General features: G+C 41.8%; 1 protein-coding gene and 1 long non-coding RNA gene across 3 annotated transcripts in view; one reads left to right on the top strand and one right to left on the bottom strand.

The window, feature by feature from the left end:
* LOC129620993 (uncharacterized) overlaps positions 1-11,410 on the top strand; it is a 45,106-nt gene extending 33,696 nt beyond the window's left edge. The window contains exon 3 of the long non-coding RNA XR_008698979.1: positions 11,165-11,410. This is a non-coding gene — a long non-coding RNA (uncharacterized LOC129620993). The remainder of the gene's footprint in view (positions 1-11,164) is intronic.
* Positions 1-20,573, bottom strand: part of THSD4 (thrombospondin type 1 domain containing 4) — a 669,170-nt gene that overhangs the window by 608,983 nt on the left and 39,614 nt on the right. For both annotated transcript variants that reach the window (XM_055536867.1, XM_055536866.1), the window contains one exon: positions 15,638-15,707. In XM_055536867.1, coding sequence (XP_055392842.1) covers positions 15,638-15,707 — 70 coding nt within the window. The remainder of the gene's footprint in view (positions 1-15,637; positions 15,708-20,573) is intronic.

Genomic DNA, 20,573 nt, shown 5'->3' with positions numbered 1-20,573 from the left:
GTGGCTTGTCTTTCCCTTCTTAAAAGAGTAGAAGTTAGTAGTTTCGATAAAATTTAACCAATCAACTCTTTCTTTTATGGGTTATGACTTTGATTATGCATCTAAAAAATAAAATCCCTAGCTAGTTCTAGTCACAAATATTTTCTCCTTTGTTTCCTTCTAGAAGTTTTAAAGATTTAGGTTTTACATTTAGATTTATCATCCATTTTGAGTTAATTTTTGCATATCGAACAAGGTATGGATTGACTGTTCACTCTTTTGCATGTGGATACCCAATTGTCCCAGGATTATTTATTGAAATATTACCCTTTTTCCACTGAATTACCTTTGCATTTTTTCCAGAAAATCAGTTGACCATATATTTGTGGATTTATTTCTATACTCTATTCTGTTACACTGTTTATCTACCTTGATACCAAAAAACATGGGCTTCCCCTGTGGCTCAGATGGTAAAGAATCCACCTGCAGTGTGGGAGACTTGAGTTCAATCCTTGGGTTGGGAAGATCCCCTGGAGAAGGGAATGGCTACTCACTCCAGTATTCTTGCCTGGAGAATTCCATGGACAGAGGAGCTTGGCAGGCTACAGTCCATGGGGTTGCCAGGGGTCAGACACCACTAAGTGATTTTCACTTCACTTCCTGACTGTAGCTTTATAATAATGCAAATATTAGACAGTGTAGCTCCAGGGATTTTGTTCTTTTTCTTGAAATTTGTTTTGGCTATTCAAGGTCCTCTGCATTTCATAAAGGATTTTTAAATATATCTGTGGGGTGGGATGGAGAAGGCAATGGCACCCCACTCCAGTACTCTTGCCTGGAAAATCCCATGGACGGAGGACCCTGGTGGGCCGCAGTCCATGGGGTCACTAAGAGTCGGACACGACTGAGCAACTTCACTTTGACTTTTCACTTTCATGCATTGGAGAAGGAAATGGCAACCCACTCCAGTGTTCTTGCCTGGAGAGTCCCAGGGACGGGGGAGCCTGGTGGGCTGCCGTCTATGGGGTTGCACGGAGTCGGACACGACTGAAGCGACTTAGCAGCAGTAGCAGTGGGGTGGGATATGGGGAGGGAGGTTCAAAAGGGAGAGGATATATGTATACCTGTGGCTGATTCATGTTGAGGTTTGACAGAAAACAACAAAATTCTGTAAAGCAATTATCCTTCAATAAAAAATAAAAAAATAAAAAATAAATTTTTTTTGTAAAAAGTCCTCTGGGAATTTTATTGGAATTGTGTTAAATCTATAGATCAAGTTTGGGAGATGATCATCTTAATAATATTGAGTTCCCTGCTCATAAAAATAGTATATTTCTCCATTAACTCTAATTCCTCTCAACAATGTTTTATAGGTATAAATGTATACATCTTTCACATCTTTTGTCAGATTTTGTCAATGATTTCCTTTTTAATTTAATTTTCTATTCATTAGCAGTTATAGAAATACAATTAATTCTTTGCATATTGATCTTATATCCAATAATTTAGCTAAACTCACTTAGGGTATTTTTTATATATTATCAGATTTTCTACAGACAATTCTGCTGTCTGAAAATAAAGACAAGTTTACTTCTTTCCAGTCTGTATATGTCTTGTTTCTTTCCATTGCCTGAATGCATTGGTTAGAGCCTCCAATCCTGTGCACAATAGCATCAGTGAGGGCACTTCCCTGGTGGTTCAGTGGTAGAGAATCCCCTGCCAACACAGGAAACTCAGGTTCAATTCCTGATCCAGGAAGATCCCACACGCTGTGGACCAACTAAGCCTCTGTGCCGCAACTAGTGAGCCTATGCTGTAGAGCCGAGGAGCCGCAACCACTGAGCCCGTGTGCCACAACTTCTGAAGCCTGCACGCCCCAGCGCCCGTGCTCCGCAACTAGAGAAGCCCCTGCAGTGAGAAGCCCGCACACAACTGGAGAATAGTCCCTGCTGGCCACAACCAGAGGAGAGCTGGCACAGCAGCGAAGACCCAGCACAGCCCGAAATAAATAAATACATAAACATAAAAAAGAAGTGGTGAGGGAAAATATCATTGTCTTTTCTTGATCTTAGAAGCAAAACATTCAGTCCTTCACCATTAAGAATGGTTGTTGTTGTTGTTGTTAAGTCGCCAAGTCGTGTACGACTCTTTGCGACCCCATGGACTGCAGCATTCCAGGCTTCCTTGTCCCTCACCATCTCCTGGAATTTGCTCAAGTTCATGTCCATTGAACTGGTGATGCCTCTGTCATTAGCTATAGGTTTTAAGGAAATGTCCTTTATCAGGTTAAATCAAGTTTCATTTCTACTTTGCTGAGAGCTTTTATCAGGAATGGAGATCAGATTTTGTCAAAACTTCTCTGCATTTAATGAGGTAGCCATATGACTTTTCTTTTTTAGTTTGTATACCAGTTCATTTCTAAATGTTGAACCAAACTTGAATGCTTAGTGAAGAGGAACTAAAAAGCCTCTTGATGAGAGTGAAAGAGGAGAGTGAAAAAGTTGGCTTAAAGCTCAACATTCAGAAAACGAAGATCATGGCATCCGGTCCCACCACTTCATGGGAAATAGATAGGGAAACAGTGGAAACAGTGTCAGACTTTTTTTTTGGGGGCTCCAAAACCACTGCAGATGGTGACTGCAGCCATGAAATTAAAAGACTCTTACTCCTTGGAAGGAAAGTTATGTCCAACGTAGACAGCATATTGAAAAGCAGAGACATTACTTTGCCAACAAAAGTCCATCTAGTCAAGGCTATGGTTTTCCCTGTGGTCATGTATGGATGTGAGAGTTGGACTGTGAAGAAGGCTGAGCGCCGAAGAATTGATGCTTTTGAACTGAGGTGTTGGAGAAGACTCTTGAGAGTCCCTTGGACTGCAAGGAGATCCAACCAGTCCATTCTGAAGGAGATCAGCCCTAGGATTTCTTTGGAAGGAATGATGCTAAAGCTGAAACTCCAGTACTTTGGCCACCTCATGCGAAAAGTTGACTCATTGGAAAAGACTGATTGGGGGCAAGAGGAGAAGGGGACGACAGAGGATGAGATAGCTGGATGGCATCACGGACTCGATGGACGTGAGTCTGAGTGAACTCCGGGAGTTGGTGATGGACAGGGAGGCCTAGTGTGCTGCAATTCATGGGGTCGCAAAGAGTCGGACATGACTGAGTGACTGAACTGAACTGAATTGATTCATGATGCATATCATTTCTTATAACGTTGGATTTAATTTGCTAAAATTTTAATTAGAGCTTTTGTATCTATGTTCATTATGAACAACTATCTATAGTTTTATTATCTTTTAACATCTTTATTTATCTTTAGTATGTAATGCTGGTCTCATAGAATGAGTTGGGAAGTTCTCTTCCTCTTCAATTTTCTAGAAGAGTTTGTGTAAAATTAGTACTATTTTCTTCCTTAAATGCTTATAAGAATTCATCAGAAAAGCCATCAGGAGTTTTCTTTGCAGGAAGGTTTTTAACTACAAATTCTATTTCTTTAATAAATATAGAATATTCAGGTTATCTATTTCTTTTTAAGTGAGCTTTGGTAGTTTGTATCTTTCAGATGATTTGTCTTTTTCATCTAAGTTGTTGAATTTATAAGAATAAAGAATTCATAATATTCTCTTATCCTTATTAATATCTACAGAATCTGTGGTGATGTTACCACTCTGTCTCCTAATAATGATCATTTATGTCTTCAATTTTTTTCTCTAATGATTCTGGTTCAAGATTTATTCATTTCATTGATCATTCAAAGAACCAACTTTTGGAATAAATGGTTTCCTTTATGGTTTTTCTGTTTCTACTTTAGAGGTTTCTGCTTTGATCTTTATTATTTCCTTTCTTCTTACTTTGAGTTTAATCACTGTTCTCTTTCTAGTTGTTTACAGTGGAAAGCTGAGGTTACTGATTTGAGATCTTTTTTGTCTTTATAGTTGATTAGTTATATAAATTTCCCCCTGTGTGCTATTTTAGCAGCATCTCACAATTTCTAATATTTTTTGTTTTTAATTTCATTCAGGTCAAAGTAATTTCTAATTTCTCTTTCATCTCTTCTTTGAGATGGATTATTTAGAAATGTTTTATTCCATTCCAAATATTTAGGAATTCTCCAGATATCTTGTATATTGATTGCTAAATCAATTCCACAGTGATTAGAAAATAAACTGTGATTTGAATCATGTCTATTGAGACTTGCTTTATGGCCCCATATATGATTTATCTTAGTAAGTGTTCTTCATGCATCTGAAATGAATACATATCTGGTTTTGTTTGGGGGAATGTTCTACAAATGTCCATTGGGTCCAGTTGACTGATAGTCATAGTTAAATCTTCTCCATTCTTACCAATTTTTTGGTTTAAGTACTCGATCAGTGTTTGGAAAGGGGGTGGCTCAGTAGGTAAAAAATCTGCATGCAATGCAGGAGACCCAGATTCATCCCCAGGTCGGAATATCCCAAGGAGGAGAAAAATGGCAATTCACTCCAGCATTCTTGCCTGGGAAATCCCATGGCAGGCTCCAGTCCATGGGGTTACAAGAGTAGGACATGACTTAGCGACTAAACTACCACCATTAAAACCTCAGGCAGTAATTGTGGATTTTTCTGTTTCTCCTTGCAGTTACTGATTGACTTCAGTAACTTGAAGCTCTATTATTAGGTACATAAATGTTTAGGATTGTTATGTCCTCTGATGAATTGACCCCTTTAACATAATGAAATGACTTTTTTATATTTGGTAATATTCTTTGCTCTAAAATCTACTTTATCAGATATTGACAGAGTCTCTCTAGCTTCCTTTTGACTAATGTTAACATGGTATGTCTTCTTCCATCCTCCTAATTTTAACCTAATCTGTGTCTTTATGGTTAAGTGTGTTTCTTGTAGACAGCATACAGTTGAGTGTCTTGTTTTTTATCCAACCTGCTCAAACTCTGCCTTTTAGTTGAGGTGCTTTAAAAAAAGACAGAAATAGAAGAAAAAGAGATGGGATAACTAGAAAACAAATAGCGAGTTGATAGACTTAAATATAGTTATATTAATATCAGATCAGATCAGATCAGATCAGTCGCTCAGTCGTGTCTGACTCTTTGTGACCCCATGAATCGCACCACGCCAGGCCTCCCTGTCCATCACCAACTCCTGGAGTTCACTGAGACTCAACGTCCATCGAGTCAGTGATGCCATCCAGCTATCTCATCCTCTGTCATCCCCTTCTCCTCCTGCCCCCAATCCCTCCCAGCATCAGAGTCTTTTCCAATGAGTCAACTCTTCTCATGAGGTGGCCAAAGTACTGGAGTTTCAGCTTTAGCATCATTCCTTCCAAAGAAATCCCAGGGCTGATCTCTTCAGAATGGACTGGTTGGATCTCCTTGCAGTCCAAGGGACTCTCAAGAGTCTTCTCCAACACCTCAGTTCAAAAGCATCAATTCTTCGGCGCTCAGCCTTCTTCACAGTCCAACTCTCACATCCATACATGACCACAGGAAAAACCATAGCCTTGACTAGAAGAACCTTCATTGGCAAAGTAATGTCTCTGCTTTTGAATATGCTATCTAGGTTGGTCATAACTTTCCTTCCAAGGAGTAAGCGTCTTTTAATTTCATGGCTGCAGTCACCATCTGCAGTGATTTTGGAGCCCAAAAAAATAAAGTCTGACACTGTTTCCACTGTTTCCCCATTTATTTCCCATGAAGTGGTGGGACCGGATGCCATGATCTTCGTTTTCTGAATGTTGAGCTTTAAGCCAACTTTTTCACTCTCCACTTTCACTTTCATCAAGAGGCTTTTTAGTTCCTCTTCACTTTCTGCCATAAGGGTGGTGTCATCTGCATATCTGAGGTTATTGATATTTCTCCTGGCAATCTTGATTCCAGCTTGTGTTTCTTCCAGCCCAGCGTTTCTCATGATGTACTCTGCATATAAGTTAAATAAACAGGGTGACAATATACAGCCTTGACGAACTCCTTTTCCTATTTGGAACCAGCCTGTTGTTCCATGTCCAGTTCAAACTGTTGCTTCCTGACCTGCATACAAATTTCTCAAGACACAGATCAGGTGGTCTGGTATTCCCATCTCTTTCAGAATTTTCCACAGTTTATTGTGATCCACACAGTCAAAGGCTTTGGCATAGTCAATAAAGCAGAAATAGATGTTTTTCTGGAACTCAATATATATAATAGTTATATATTAATATAACTATATTTAAGTCTATCAACTTGCTATTTGTTTTCTAGTTATCCCATCTCATTTTCATCTATTTCTGTCTTTTTTTCAAATTGTTGGAGTATTTTTATGACTCTATTTTATTTCCTAAAACAATTCTGTGAGCTAAAATTCTTTGATTTGTTACTCCGTTTTTTTAAGGTTTATAATATACATCTTTAACTTATCGTAGTCCACTTTCAAGTTATATACAATTTTATACATATTATAAAAACCTTACAATATTATATTTCCATTTATCTTCTTCTGGCATTTACAATATTGTTCCCATACATTTTACTTACACATACATTATTACCTCCACAACACATTATATTATTTTCATTTAAAGAGTCAATCTTTGAAAGAGACTTAATTATTTTTCAAAACTGTATATATTTACCCATGTAATTATTATCTCTGGTTCATTTCATGTATAGATCTATATTTTTTGTATCATTTTCCTTCTGCTTAAAGAATTTCCTTTAACAATTTTGGTGTTAAAAGTGTGACTCAGCACTTATGTATGAACATGTCTTTACTTTCATTTTTGAAAGATGTTTTTTCTGGATATAGAATAACAGGTTGACAGTTTTATTCTTTCAGTATTTTAAAGATATTGCTTCACATGCATGAGTGACAGCAGACAAGGAATATGTTGTCATCTTTTTCTTTGTTTCTGTGGATGTAATGTGTTTTTTTCCCCCCTAAAGGATTCAAATTTTTACTTCCTTTTATCACTGAATTTTAAGCAATTTGACCATGGTGTAAAGGTGCCATTTTCTTCATGTTTCTAGTGTTTGGTGTTCATTGGTATTCTTAGATTCATAGTTTTAATCAAAATCAGAGTCTTTCCTAATATTTAAAAAAATATTTTTCTGTCACCCCTCACTTCTTCTCCTTTTGGTACTCCAACTGCATACACATAAATTCACCTGAAGTCGTTACAGGGTTCACTGATGCTGATCTTTTTTAAAATTCTTTTTAGAAAAAAGTTTCTATTCCTATATCTTCAGGTTCTCTTTTATTGTCCACATCTAGTCTTCCATTAATCCCATCCAGTGTATTTCTCATTTTCATCTCCAGAAGTTTGACATTTTTTTTAATATTTCCCAAACCTCCACTTAACTTTTTGAATATATGGGATACAGTTTTAATAACTTTTAATACCCTTGTTTTCAAATTCTAGTATCTGTGTCAGTTCAGAGTTGGTTTCAATTGATTGTTCTCCTTATTATGGAGAATAATGCTCATGTTTTTCTACTTCTGTGCATGCCTGGTAATCTTTGACTAAAACCAGACATCTTGAATTTTACCTTGTTGGGTACTGGATATTTTCATATTCCCATATTCTTAAAAATTGTACTAGGATAGGTAAGCTATTTAGAAACAGTTTGAACCATTCAGTACTGCTTTTATGATCTGTTTGTGATGTCCAGAGCAATGTGTGTGTGTATGTTCAGTCTCGTCTGACTCTGTGACCCCATGGACTGTAGCTCTCCAGGCTCCTCTGTCTATGGAATTTTCTAGGCAAGTTTACTGGAGTGGGTTGCCACTTCCTACTCCAGGGAAGATCCACTTCCCAACCCAGGGATTGAGCCCATGTCTCCTGTATTGCAACTCACAGGATCTTCCATTTTCATTGCAACTGCAGGATCTTTAGTTGTGGCATGTGAACTCTTAGTTGTGGCATGCAGGACCTAGTTCTTGGACCAGAGATTGAATCTGGGCCACCCACACTGGGAGAGCAGAGTCTTAGCCACTGAATCACCAGGGAAGTCCCACTTAATTAATGATTTTGATTGAGCATTGGGGAAACAATGGAAACAGTGAGCAACTTTATGTTTGGGGGCTCCAAAATCCCTGCAGATGGTGACTGCAGCCATGAAATTAAAAGATGCTTGCTTCTTGGAAGAAAAGCTATGACCAACCTAGATAGCATATTCAAAAGCAGAGACATTACTTTGTCAACAAAGGTCCGTCTAATCAAAGCTATGGTTTTTCCAGTAGTCATGTACGTATGTGAGGGTTGGACTATAAAGAAAGCTGAGTGCCAAAAAATTGATGCTGTTGAACCGTGGTGTTAGAGAAGAGTCTTAAGAGTCCCTTGGACTACAAGGATATCAAACCAGTCAATCCTGAATATTCATTGGAAGGACTGATGGTGAAGCTGAAACTCCAATAATTTGGCCACCTGATGCGAAGAACTGACTCATTGGAAAAGACCCTGATGCTGGGAAAGATCGAAGGTGGGAGGAGAAGGGGTTGACAGAGGATGAGATGGTTGGATGGCATTACCAACTCGATGCACATGCGTTTGAGCAAGCTCCAGGAGTTGGTGATAGACAGGGCAGCCTGGCATGCACAGTCCATGGGATCACAGGGTCAGACACAACTGAGTGACTGAACTGACTGACTGGGGATATTTCACATGCTTATTGGCCATTAGAATATCCTCTTACACAAAGCATCTGTTCAAGTCTTCTGCCAATTTAAAATTTTAATTGCTTAACATTTTCTTAATAATTAGTAGTTTCTTTATATAATCTGAGTATGAATCTTTGGTCAAATATATAATTGTGAATATCTTCACCCTGTCTTTGGCTTATCTTTTCACTCTTCATGGTGTATGATAATAAATAAAACTCCTCAATTATCATGCAGTTCAATTTTTTTATGATTAGTTCTTTTGGTGTGTTGTTTAAGAAACCCTTGCCTATCCCAAGTCATCAGGATATTTTCATATACTTTCTTCAAAAAACCTTACTGTTTTATCCTTTGTGGAATACAGGAGAAAAAATATGAGAAATTTCATGTTACCTAAAACTTACTTTTGTCCTTCTATAGGCTTTCTGTCCAATATCCAATTGTAGACATTGTCAAGACGCAATCTGAAGTCAATTGTTTTAGGTGTTGTTTAATTGCTAAGTCACGTCTGACTTTTTGGGCTACCGTGGACTATAGCTTTCCAGGCTCCTTTGTCCATGAGATTTCCCAGACAAGAATACTGGAGTAGGTTGCCATTTCCTTTGTCAGGAGACCTTCCCAACCTAGGGATCAAACCCGCATCTCCTGCATTGGCAGGTGGGTTCTTTATTACTGAACCACCAGGGAAGCCTGTACACAGTAATAGTAGGCTCTAAACCCTTTACAAGGGCCCCAGCTATTCATATTGTGACTTGCAAACCAGTTAGCAAAACAAATATTTTACTTCACTCTTATTTCATTTCGTAGTATGTCTGGGTTTTTTTCTTTGTTTGTTTTAAAGTTTCTATAAATAACAGATTGAAGAGTACTTCTCTTTGGCTGGTGGCCCTAGGAGTGGGTTTTTATTTTCCTCCTCATTGTTTTTCATTGTTTTCTAAATTTTCTATAATAAACATGCATGTGCTGTGCTTAGTCGCTTATGGTATCTGACTCTTTGTGACCCCATGTACTGTAGCCCACCAGCCTCCTGCGTCCATGGGGATTCTCCAGGTGAGAATAGTAGAGTGGGTTGCCATGCCCTCCTCCAGGGGATCTTCCCAACCTAGGGATCGATCCCAGGGTCTCACATTGCAGGTGGATTTTTTAACATCTGAGCCACCACGGAAGCCCATGAGTACTGGAGTGGGTAGCCTATCCTTTCTCCAGGGGATCTTCCTGACCTAGGAGTCGAATTGGGGTCTTCTGCCTTGCAGGTGGATTCTTTTATCAGCTGAGCTATCAGGGAAGCCCAATATACATGCATACTTGTAATTAAAAAGTAAACTAAAAAAAAAAAGTTAAGCAGTGATGATTCAAGTATATTAATGTTTCTCCATTTGTAGGAATAAAATAACGTTTCATGATTTTTTCCTAAATAGATTATGTGACCACACACTTTATGACTTATAGAGCAACTTGCTCAGTGAACGTCTGTCAGACAGACAGAACACTTTCATTAACTTAAAAGCTTTCTACAATCTACATATTCTCTTGTACTAATAACGTATGGTTTTTATTAGAGTCTGGGACAAGTTTTTTCCACTCTTGGTCTTACCTTATCTACAAACGAAGCCACAGAGAGTTTTTAAAATGAAATCACTTGCCAAGTGTCATTAAATAACTACCAAGAACAGAGGCTGAACAGTCCTTTCTGATGCCATCCATCAGGAGCAAGAGGAAGACATCTGGATAAAAATATCTTGAAAGAGCTACTTACACTCTGCACTGAGTCCTCTTTTCCTGCACGATTATGGGACAGTTTTTACAGAGATGTATCCAGTCACCCGAGTAGCATTTAGAAATGCATAGTTTATTTGACAGCGTTTACAAATTATGTCTTTTACTCAGAATAACTTACAGTGTAGAAATGCTTCCATATGCTAAAGTTGGACATGCTATAGTAATGAGAAAGAAAAAGAGATGTCTTTTGGAGGGTGGTTTTCATATGCATACTGAACTACAGTGTGCACAAATTCGTAATGCTGTCCCTTAAGAATTTACCATAAATGGTTTTCTAATTCTTGCTGCTGCTCTCTTCTACAGATTTGAGAGTGGATCTTGCCACAAAGCAGTCAGCAGAAATTCAATCATGATTTATCCAAGCAACGAAAACAATTTGAGAGCAATCATAATTCTTATGTTTTCATGAAAAAATATACTTTTTTTCCCTCAAATCCTTTGTGTTTCTTAAGGTCCCAGGAGGAGACAATTTCCAACTTTGAAATAGATACACAGTAATTACAGTTAACTCTTCTCTATCTTGACTTTAGAGCAGTGGCTGGCAAACGGTGGGTTATGGGCCAAATCCAGTGTTTTGCAAATAAAGTTTTACTGGAACACAGACATGTACATTTATTGACAAGTTGTTTATGACTGAATTTGTGCTACAAAAGCAGAGCTGACTAGTTGTGACAGAGATTTTGTAGCCCAGAAAGCCTAGAACAATCACAACGGACCATTTATAGGAAAACATTGCCAGCCCCTGTTTTAATAGGTATCTCCTTATTTCTCAAGTTGCAGAAATAAATGGATGCTGTTACTGCCAGCACTGTCGGCTCCAGGGCTCTGGGGACAGTCAGGAAGGATGACAGCCCCGGCCTCACAGAACTCCAACAAAACGTCAGGAAGAAATTTGCGACCCAAAAAAGCACTGAATCTTCCTTCTCTGAGGTGAATGACAATAACAATGATCCTGGCAACTAAAATGCACATAATTATATTTGAGAACTGTTCTAAAATGTGTACGGTCTGAGTAAAGGAATCTATAAGTGATTTTGAAAAAAATTTTCCCAATCTAACTTTCTATTACAAAGTTCTTAATATTTTGACAAGGCGAACCAATACACTAAAATGTGAAACCTTTTACTCAAATTTTTAAATTTGACATTCTAAAGTGATTCATAAATCATTTTTCAAATTTCTCAAAATAAATACTTTATTTAATAAATATGGAGACTTACCAAGCACATTATGGTACAACTTGCTAAAGAGAATAAATTAAAAAAAAAAAAAAAAGAAAGAAAGGAAGACACAAAGCAAAATGGAGGCAGTACCTTTTCGTGAAACTTTTGTTCAGGTTACATATATACCATTCAGGCTAACTTGAAAAATTAATAGACACAGCAAAGTAAACTGAGCATTTATAAAATATTTTAAGGTATGAAGGTCTATTTGAATAATACCAAAAGAAAGAAAGAACACTAGTAGACTGATTCAACTGTTAAGATTAATAACCCTGATAGCTCTAAACACTAATAAATAATAGAACATAATAATGAAAACAGACAATTGTCTGATGCAGCTGCAATAAAAGCAATGCTATAGACTGGGTGGTTTATGGAAAACATAAATTTATTTTTCACAATTCTGAAGGCTGGGGTGTTCAAGATGAAAGGGCCTGTGGATTTGATGTTTGGGGAGAACCAATTTCCTTGTTCATTGACAGCAATCTTCTCCCTGTATCCTCACATAGCAGAGGAAGCAAGAGATCCCTCTACGACCCTTTTAATAAGGGACATTTATCCTCTCATGACCTAATCACCTTCCAAAGGTCCCACCTCCAAAGAGCATCACACTGGGGATTTAGTTTCAACATATGAATTTGGGGGGACACATGTAGTCTATAATATTCTATCCCTGGGCCCCCCAAATTCACACATTTCTTAGAGGCAAAATACATTCATTCCATCCCAATAACCTAGAAAGCATTAACTGGTTCCAGCATCATTATTAAAGTCTAGGTTCTAAGTTTCACCTAAATATCATTTAAATCAGACATAGGTGAGACTCAAGGTATGATTCATGGGAAGGGAAGGGCTTCCCTTCAGCCTGAAGGGAAGCGTGCCTGATACTGTCCATGCTCAAGGTATGAGCAAACTGCTCTCCAGATATGAACATGTGAAATCAAACATGTTATGTGCTTCCAAAATATAATGGTAAGACAGGCACAGTACAGACATTCTCATTCCAAATGGGAAGAAGAGGAAAGAAGAAAGTCTGCAACCCACCCAGGAAAGGTTCATAAAGGCTTAAGAATAATTCTCTTTGGCTCTGTGCTCTGCTCTCCAGGCCCACTGGGCCCACGGTCCTGCCTGAACAGGTTGGGGCCCCAAAGCTCCAGGCTGCCCTACCCTCACTGTGGCTCTCCAGGGTTGGGGTCCTGGGACCTTGGCTCAAGCCTTGTCCTTTGAAATCTGGGTGGAGGTAGCCATGCCCCTCAAGGCTCTGCTGGGCACAGCCCAACCTCTTCGGGTCATCACTGGAGCAGCACCTGGGGCAGCCTAGGAACTCAGCCTGAGTGTGGGGAGTGGAAAGCACCAAGGGAGATGGTGCCAAGATGCACCAGGTCCGGAAGGCACCACCACCCCTTTACAGTCTTCCATTGTCTTGGACAATAGCCTCTGGCTTCGCTTCTGTCAAGATGGCTGACTAATCGCTTTATCAGTCTCTCAACCACACCCTTAGCGTTTGTTATTTCCTGGACAAGCTTTCTCATTCTTTTCAATATGGATCCGCTGAAGAATTTCCAAATCTTTAACTTCTGTGTTCTGCTTCCTTTCCAGTTAACAATTCCATCTTTAAATCAGTTCTCTCTTCTCATATTTTACTATGAGCAGTTAAGAGAAACCAGGCCACTCCTTCAACACTTTGCTTAGAAATGGCTTTGGTTAAATACCTGACTTCATCCCTTACAAGTCCTACCTGCCACAAAACACTACAGCAGGAATGAGCCAAGTTCTTTGCCACTTTATAAGCAGCACAGCCTTTCCTCCAGTTTCCAATAGCTTGTTCCTCATTACCATCTAAGAACCCATCGGAATGGCCTTTAACGTCCATATTTATACCAACATTTTACTTGAGATTACTTAGGGATTCTCTAGGAAGATTGAGAGTTTCTCTACAGCCCGCCTCTTTCGTTTCTGAGCTCTTACCAGAGTCACTTTTAAAAGTCCATTTATGTCATCACAGGCTTTTTCTAGCCTGCACCTCAAACCTCCTCAGTCTCTACCAAGTATCCAGTTCCAAAGCCCCTTCCACATTTTATATATTTGTTATAGCAGCATCACCACTTCTCAGGGCCAATTTCTGTCTCAGTCAATTTGAGCTGCTAAAACAAAGTATTATAGATCAAGTGGTGTATAAACAACAGAAACTGATTTCTCACAGTTCTGAAGGCTGGAAGTCCGAGGTTAGGGTGCCAGCAAAGTCCCAACCTTGGGATGCAGACTTCTCATTGTATCCTCACAGGACGGGGCAGCAAGCTCTCCCGTATTGCTAACAAGGACTAACCCCGTTCATGAGGACCCCACTCCATCACCTAATCACCTCCCAAAGGCCCCACCTCCAAATACCACCACATAGGTTAGGTTTTAGCACACCAATCTTGGGCTAGCATGGGGGTGGGGGGTTGGGGTGGAATACAAACATTCAATCTATAATAGTTGTCCTTTCTGACTCTTGAAATCATGAATGGGAATGATGCAGTGAAATATTTGTCATTGTTTTTAGTCACTAAGCCGTGTCCAGTTCTTTGCGATACCATGGACTGTAGCCTGCCAGGCTCCTCTGCCTATGGGATTTTCCAGGCAAGAATACCAGAGAGGGTTGGCCATTTCCTTCTCCAGGGGATCTTCCCAACCCAGGGGTCAAACCCACGTCTCCTGTATTGGCAGGTGGATTCTTTACCACTGAGCTACCTGGTTAAGAAGGGTGTAAATTGCCAGGCATCCACCAAAATAATGCTTAGATCTTGGCCAATTTTTCCACTCACTCATTCAGTCAGTCATTCAACAGGTGTTTTATTGAGCACCTACAACATGCCAGGCTGTATTCCAGGAGGTAGAAATAGGGTAATGAACAAGACAGGTAAGATCCCACTTTCATGGAGCTGATCCCTAATGAAGAACACCACACAATACAGGTTCATATCTGGCCCAGAAAGACAAAGGCAGAACACAATCAACAGACCTAAAAGAAACAAGACTCATCAGACAAGAACATCAAGAACTTGTCCCAAGAAGGTGCATATCTAGACAAACCCGTACACATACTCGTTTCTTGGCTCCCTTCTCTCCTGGACTTCCCTTATGAAAAGCCCTCTAGGAAAGGTTCCAACCAATTCAGTCACACTTAGATACAAATGGCTAGCCTATTAGTCCTCTCTGACGTGTCTGCATTTCATTACCTTTAGACATCAGGAGTTCTTAGGCAGGAGAAAGGAATTTGAGGGACCCTCCCAAGGTCACATCATGCACCTATTTCCAAGGAAATATTAATCATGCAACTGCTCTGCTGCAGGACAGCATTGGGCTTGTTTAGGCAACAGCGTATGGTTCATTAACTATGAAACACTCAGAACCTGAAGGGAAGCGTGCCTGATACTGTCCACGTGTCCCTCCAGGTGCTCTGTCCACCTTTCTCCACCCAGCCCTGTTGCCCAGAAGGCTGGCCTTTGAGCACTGCATTGATAGATTTCTTTGTTTTCTGTACTTTGATTGGGCTCAGGTTGAGGGACTCACCAGCAGGAGATGGAGAGGAGGAAAAAAGAGAGGGCCTGGTCTTTATTTCCCTGTTCTCTCCCTCCCTGCCTGGCTATTGGCTGGTGTCCTTCTACCGAAAATCATGGATGGCTCCCACCACAGCTCTAACCATCCACACCCATCGCGCTGACGGTGCCCCCGGAGGAAGTCAAAGCTCCGTGCTGGTGCTCCTCCACTCCTAGGGGGTAGAGTCTGCCCGCTGACCTCTCCTTAGCTGACCCACTCCATCAGACATGGTCTGCAAGGCCAGCACTGCTTTCAGATCAGAGACTGACTCTGGGCACTGGCTTCATTTTTAAGGTCAAGGACTTAGGAGGGGTGAACATCCTATAAATGGTGTTTCCTCTGAGAATCAGCAGTGACTCACCTCCAAACAGAATAAAACTCAAGGCATGGATGACTAGTATGACCCCAGGACCTTGGCAGAAAAGGAAAGGCCATGGCTTACCTTTCTGTGTTCAGTGGAGGGCTGCGGGCAGACGAGCTGGAGTCCAAGCAGCAGGAGGGAACCCAGGACACTGAAAAGGAAAAATAGCAACAGGCAGAGCTGTGAGCATGTTCTAGGAAGCAGCATATAGTGGAAAGGTATATTTCCGTTTCATCTTTGGAAGGAAGTGAAAGTCGCTAAGTTGTGTCTGACTCTTTGTGACCCCATGGACTATACAGTCCACGGAATTCTCCAGGCCAGAATACTGGAGTGGGTAGCTTTTCCCTTCTCCAGGGGATCTTCCCAACCCAGGGATCAAACCCAGGTCTCCCGCATTGCAGGCAGATTCTTTACCAGCTGAGCCACAAGGGAAGAAGCACAGCCCAACTGGGCCCTAAGATGTAAACCCAGTGAAGACGCAAAGGGCTAGCCCCACAGGCAAGGAGGCAGCCCAGTGCTGTGGGCAGGGCCTTGGCATGAGGCAGACCTGGGATCAAACTCTGCTTTACCACTTGCTGGCAAGGTTTCCAGGTCAGGACATTGAATTTCTTTGAGCCTCAGTCTCCTTTCTTGTAAGATCAGGATACAACAGAGGCTGGCTGGAGGTCTGGGAAGACTGCATAAGATAACACATGGTGCCTGGCACAGAGTAAGTGCTCATGCATGTTGGTCCTCATGGAGGCGGTAATGTCAGCCCAGAAGCAGGGCTTCCAAGCCTGCACAGGGAAGTTCCCTGCCCACACCCTGGGCTTCCTCAGACCCATTCCTCTGTCTGTCCTTGGCCCTGCAGTGTCACATAAGTTCTCCACGGGTGGGATTAGCTGTGTTAAGCCCTACTGTCACCAGCCCTGATTAGGGCTTGTCATCAAATAAAGAGAAGGTGTAGAAATAGGAGCCAACTGGCCCCAAGGCAGCAGGGTGAGCTGGAAGAGCATGAAGCTTTGGATTCAAACACTTTAAGGCTAGAATCCCAACTCTGTCATTCCCATCCAGGTGATCCTGGGTGAGCCCACGTCTTTGAGCCTTAAGGTTGCCATATGTAAGGATCACCGAGGACAACAGAGGTGAACACGCCCAGCACAGTTAGGGAGTCACTGCCAATTAATTAAATGCCCAGAGTGCCCTGAAGTCACATCACGTCATCAACAGCACTGTTTGAAGCATCAGAGCGAAAAGGCCACTGGTCCTACTTGGTTGTCTTTGGAATCCTCTTAGGGTTAAACCCTGAGCACAGTCAGGTAACCCAGTGGTTCTCAACCTTTTAGAGGCCTCCAACATAGCTGAGAGATCAGCCCTTGTGCTGTGTAGAGGTAGGCACGAGGAGAATCTGTCTGAAGCTAGGGGCAGGGGCGGGGGTGGTAAGACCTGTGGAGTTAGGAAAGCTCCCACCATCTCTAGGAACCCTAAGTTCCACCCTCACCCCCACTGTGTATAGATGAGTCGGGTCCTAGGAAACCACACAGAATGGATGTGGCCAGACTGGCTAGAGATCATGTGATGGGACAAGAAGCAGGGGGAAGGGATATGCTGTTGCTGCTCAGTTGCTCAGTCATGTCTGACTCTTTGCTACCCCATGGATGCCAGGTGCCTCTGTACCAAGGTGTTAAATGTATGGCTGCATTGAGGCCCCAAAACTAAGAACCAAGGGGATGACATATGCACACATTCCAAAGGGAAGAATGCAACCATCTGTTCAGGACCAGAAATGGAGGTGTCCTCCTCTGGCCCCACCCATCCTCAACCTTCGGCCTGAACAAGGAGTGCAGTGTGGGCTGGAGAATGGGACACGTTTGCTAGGGATACAGGAGTGCTGAGCACAGCCCCTCCATCCTGCTACAAGGGGAAGAAATAAGTAGGGCAACCATTTAAGAGCTTGATCTGGACCCTCTGTGTCTGCAGTATACCGAGTGGTGCTTGATTGTCCCCTGAAAAGTATCTAAAGGTCAAAACCTAGCTGGAGTGTCTGGGAGCACAGAGTGATGAGAGAGGGCTGGAGTGCGAGCAGTCTGTGTACCTAGAACTTGCAGGAGCAGGAGAGGCTGGGGTTCTCCTGTGGAAAATGGGACTTAAGTTGTCCAGTAAGGACCTCCTCAAAGAAGATAACTCATCAGGATCAGGTAACCCCCAAAAGACAGGGTGATATGAGGTGTGTACCCATGGGGCCCGGGAGCTGGGGGAAGCCAGTAAAGGGGCAGCCGGTGTTTGCACAGCCTGCACCAGGGGATCCACAGCAGGAGACCCCAGTGAGGGGAGGTTCTTCAAAGGATCAGCCAAAGTGCCCTGAGAGGAGAATCCACAGTGTTGACATCTGCCGAGCCAAGACAGCCACATCAGCTGACAGTGGGCACCACTCCTGTTGGGATCCTCTATGCCCAGTTACCTCTCTCCCCCATGCTCCATCCTGGAGGAACAAGGACCAGAAGGAGAGGGCACAGAGGGGAACCAGGAGTATGAAGAAACCAGCCAAGCCTTCTCTTCCCTACTACAGTGCTCTGAGGCCAGACCAGGCCCAGGATGTGGGAGGAAAGGAGCTTTAAATTGGATGAGAGACTAAAGATTTTATATCTGACTAGACTTTCTTTTAATGTAGCGAAATATACACAAAATCCCTCCAAGTAAGGCATCTATTCAGAAAAATATTAAAATGAGTGGTGAAAAGAATCAAGGAGTTGATTTATACTTGCTGAGGCTCTACGCCAGTGCTGTCCAAGACAACTTTCTGTGAGGATGAAAATGTTCTGTCTCTGTACTATCCAATGCACAGGCACATGGATTTGTGCTGCTCAGCACACAGGGGCCTAAGGGTGCAGGTCTGGATGGTGAAGTTACTGATGTCTTAGATTCATCCGAAAATGACTCAAGGAAAATGAAAACCAAAGCTACTAAAGGAAAACTAAAACTTCTAGAAGGATGGACATGCAGCCATTAAAGCTATCCCTCCTACACATACACACATCTTTGGGGGCTTTTTGATACTTGTAAGTGAGACTGCTCATTAAACCTGCAACGGACCAGAAAACCGCCTATCTGTCTTCCCTCGACAAGGCAGGGCCATCTAAAGAAGTAGGTGTGAACACGGTGATGAGAAAAGAATAGTTATTTTCTACTTGCATTCTTACTAGATTTAGGTTGATCTAGAAATCAAGGGACGTGGGCATCACAATTCGGGAGTGTATGCTCCTTGGTTACATAACCTTGGGCAGATCACCTTTGCACCTCAATTCCTTCATCTGTAAAATGGGAATAATGGCACCCGCCCTGTCTCAAATGAGTTTATGTGCAAGAAAATACATTATGAAGCTGTGCCCACAAATCTGAATCACTTGTAACACATTCTGGCACTGTTTACTCATTTAAAAAGAAAACCAGATTGGTGTGGTTTTGTTAAAAAAAACAAACAGCAGCTCCAGAAATGTGTTACACCTCAGCCCTTCAAAGCTCTTGGCACTCACCTAAGCCACATATTTGTAATGCAATCAGGAGCTGTTTTGCATAAGCACTCACCCCAGGCTGCTCTGCTATAATCCTCAGGGGGACCTGGAATGGGAGAAGGAGTGGAAAATGGGAGAAGGGGAAATTTTAGGTTTTCCACTCTCTTGGAGAAACTACATTCCAGGGTTGCCTGGTCAACTCTCCTCCCAGATATGGCTATAGCATGTTCCCTCCCCACCCCACCCTCTCCCAACCTAGCCTATTTCTATTTCTCCACAACACTTACCATCTCACGTGTTGTTGTTGTTTAGTCGCTAAGTCATGTCCACCACTTTTGCAACTCCATGGACTGTAGCCCGTCATGCTCCTCAGTACAGGAGATTTCCCAGGCAGAAATAGTGGAGTGGGTTGTCATTTCCTCCTCCAGGGGATCTTCCCAACTCAGGGATCGAGCCTGTGGCTCCTGCATTGGCAGGCAGATTCTTTACCACTGAGCCACCAGGGAAGCCCTACCATCTCACATAGTATGTCTTTATTCACTTAAACTTCTTCCTCTGCCCACTAGGATATAAGCTCCACGAGATCAGGGAGCCTGTTTGGTCACTCCTCTATCTCCCAGCACCAAGCAGAGTGTGTGCTATATAGAAAGAGCTTAATTCATTGAATTAATGAATATGCCTTCATCATCTTGTGATCTGTGAAGTTTCAAAATGAGTGGAAATAGTGCAAATTAATGCATTTGAAAGTGTCCAAAGTAATGTTGGGAGATTTTAAAAGCTATTTTATGAGGGATTTATAAAAATCAGTATCTTTTGGAGTCTCTGCATCTGTGTGTTCAGTTGCTCAGTGGTGTCCGACTCTTTGTGACCCTTTGAACTGTAGCCCACCAGGCTCCTCTGTCCATGGGATTTTTCAGGCGAGAATACTGGAGTCTCTACATGACTTCCCCCAAATTTGTTCTTAAAGGATTTACACGGGTCTGGTAACAAAATGTTTGTGAGTGCTTCTTGTTGGAAAAAGGCTACGCGAGTTATCTTTAGATGTTCAAATGCTTCTTCTCTTCATCAAGTCAGGCCCTAGTGAGGCTCAGATGCATAGGGGTACCCAATAAAATTCATGCTGGAATAAAATCTTAGTTATTAAGTGGGCTCTGCTCTGAATGGAATAGAATAAATTCCCCCAGAGGGGAAATTATTCTTTGGACTGCGATCGCAGCAGCCAGAGCAATATATAACCCCAGGGGCCAGATGAAACTCGGCCAAGGGCTGGAAGCTTCCCACCCCTACACTGCAGACCCCACTTTAGGACACCCCACCCTCCTCATACATACCTATCTAATTGGTAGTCCATAGCTGTGCCCACAGCTCTTCAAAACACTGGCAATCTGGCCCAAAGTCTTGTTCCTGCTGACCCAATTCGAAATTAATGTTTGGGGAATGGGAGAGCATGTGTGTGTCTGTGTGTGTGCAACTCGTGTGTTATTTCACTTTGATAGTTTGCTTTGGCAAACTGCTCCCAGCTTGCA

The sequence above is a fragment of the Bubalus kerabau genome, chromosome 10 (genome assembly GCF_029407905.1).
Source record: "Bubalus kerabau isolate K-KA32 ecotype Philippines breed swamp buffalo chromosome 10, PCC_UOA_SB_1v2, whole genome shotgun sequence".
Classification (NCBI taxonomy): domain Eukaryota; kingdom Metazoa; phylum Chordata; class Mammalia; order Artiodactyla; family Bovidae; genus Bubalus; species Bubalus kerabau.
The sequence above is the reverse complement of the archived record's forward strand: the minus strand, read 5'-3'. Positions and strand labels throughout refer to the sequence as shown.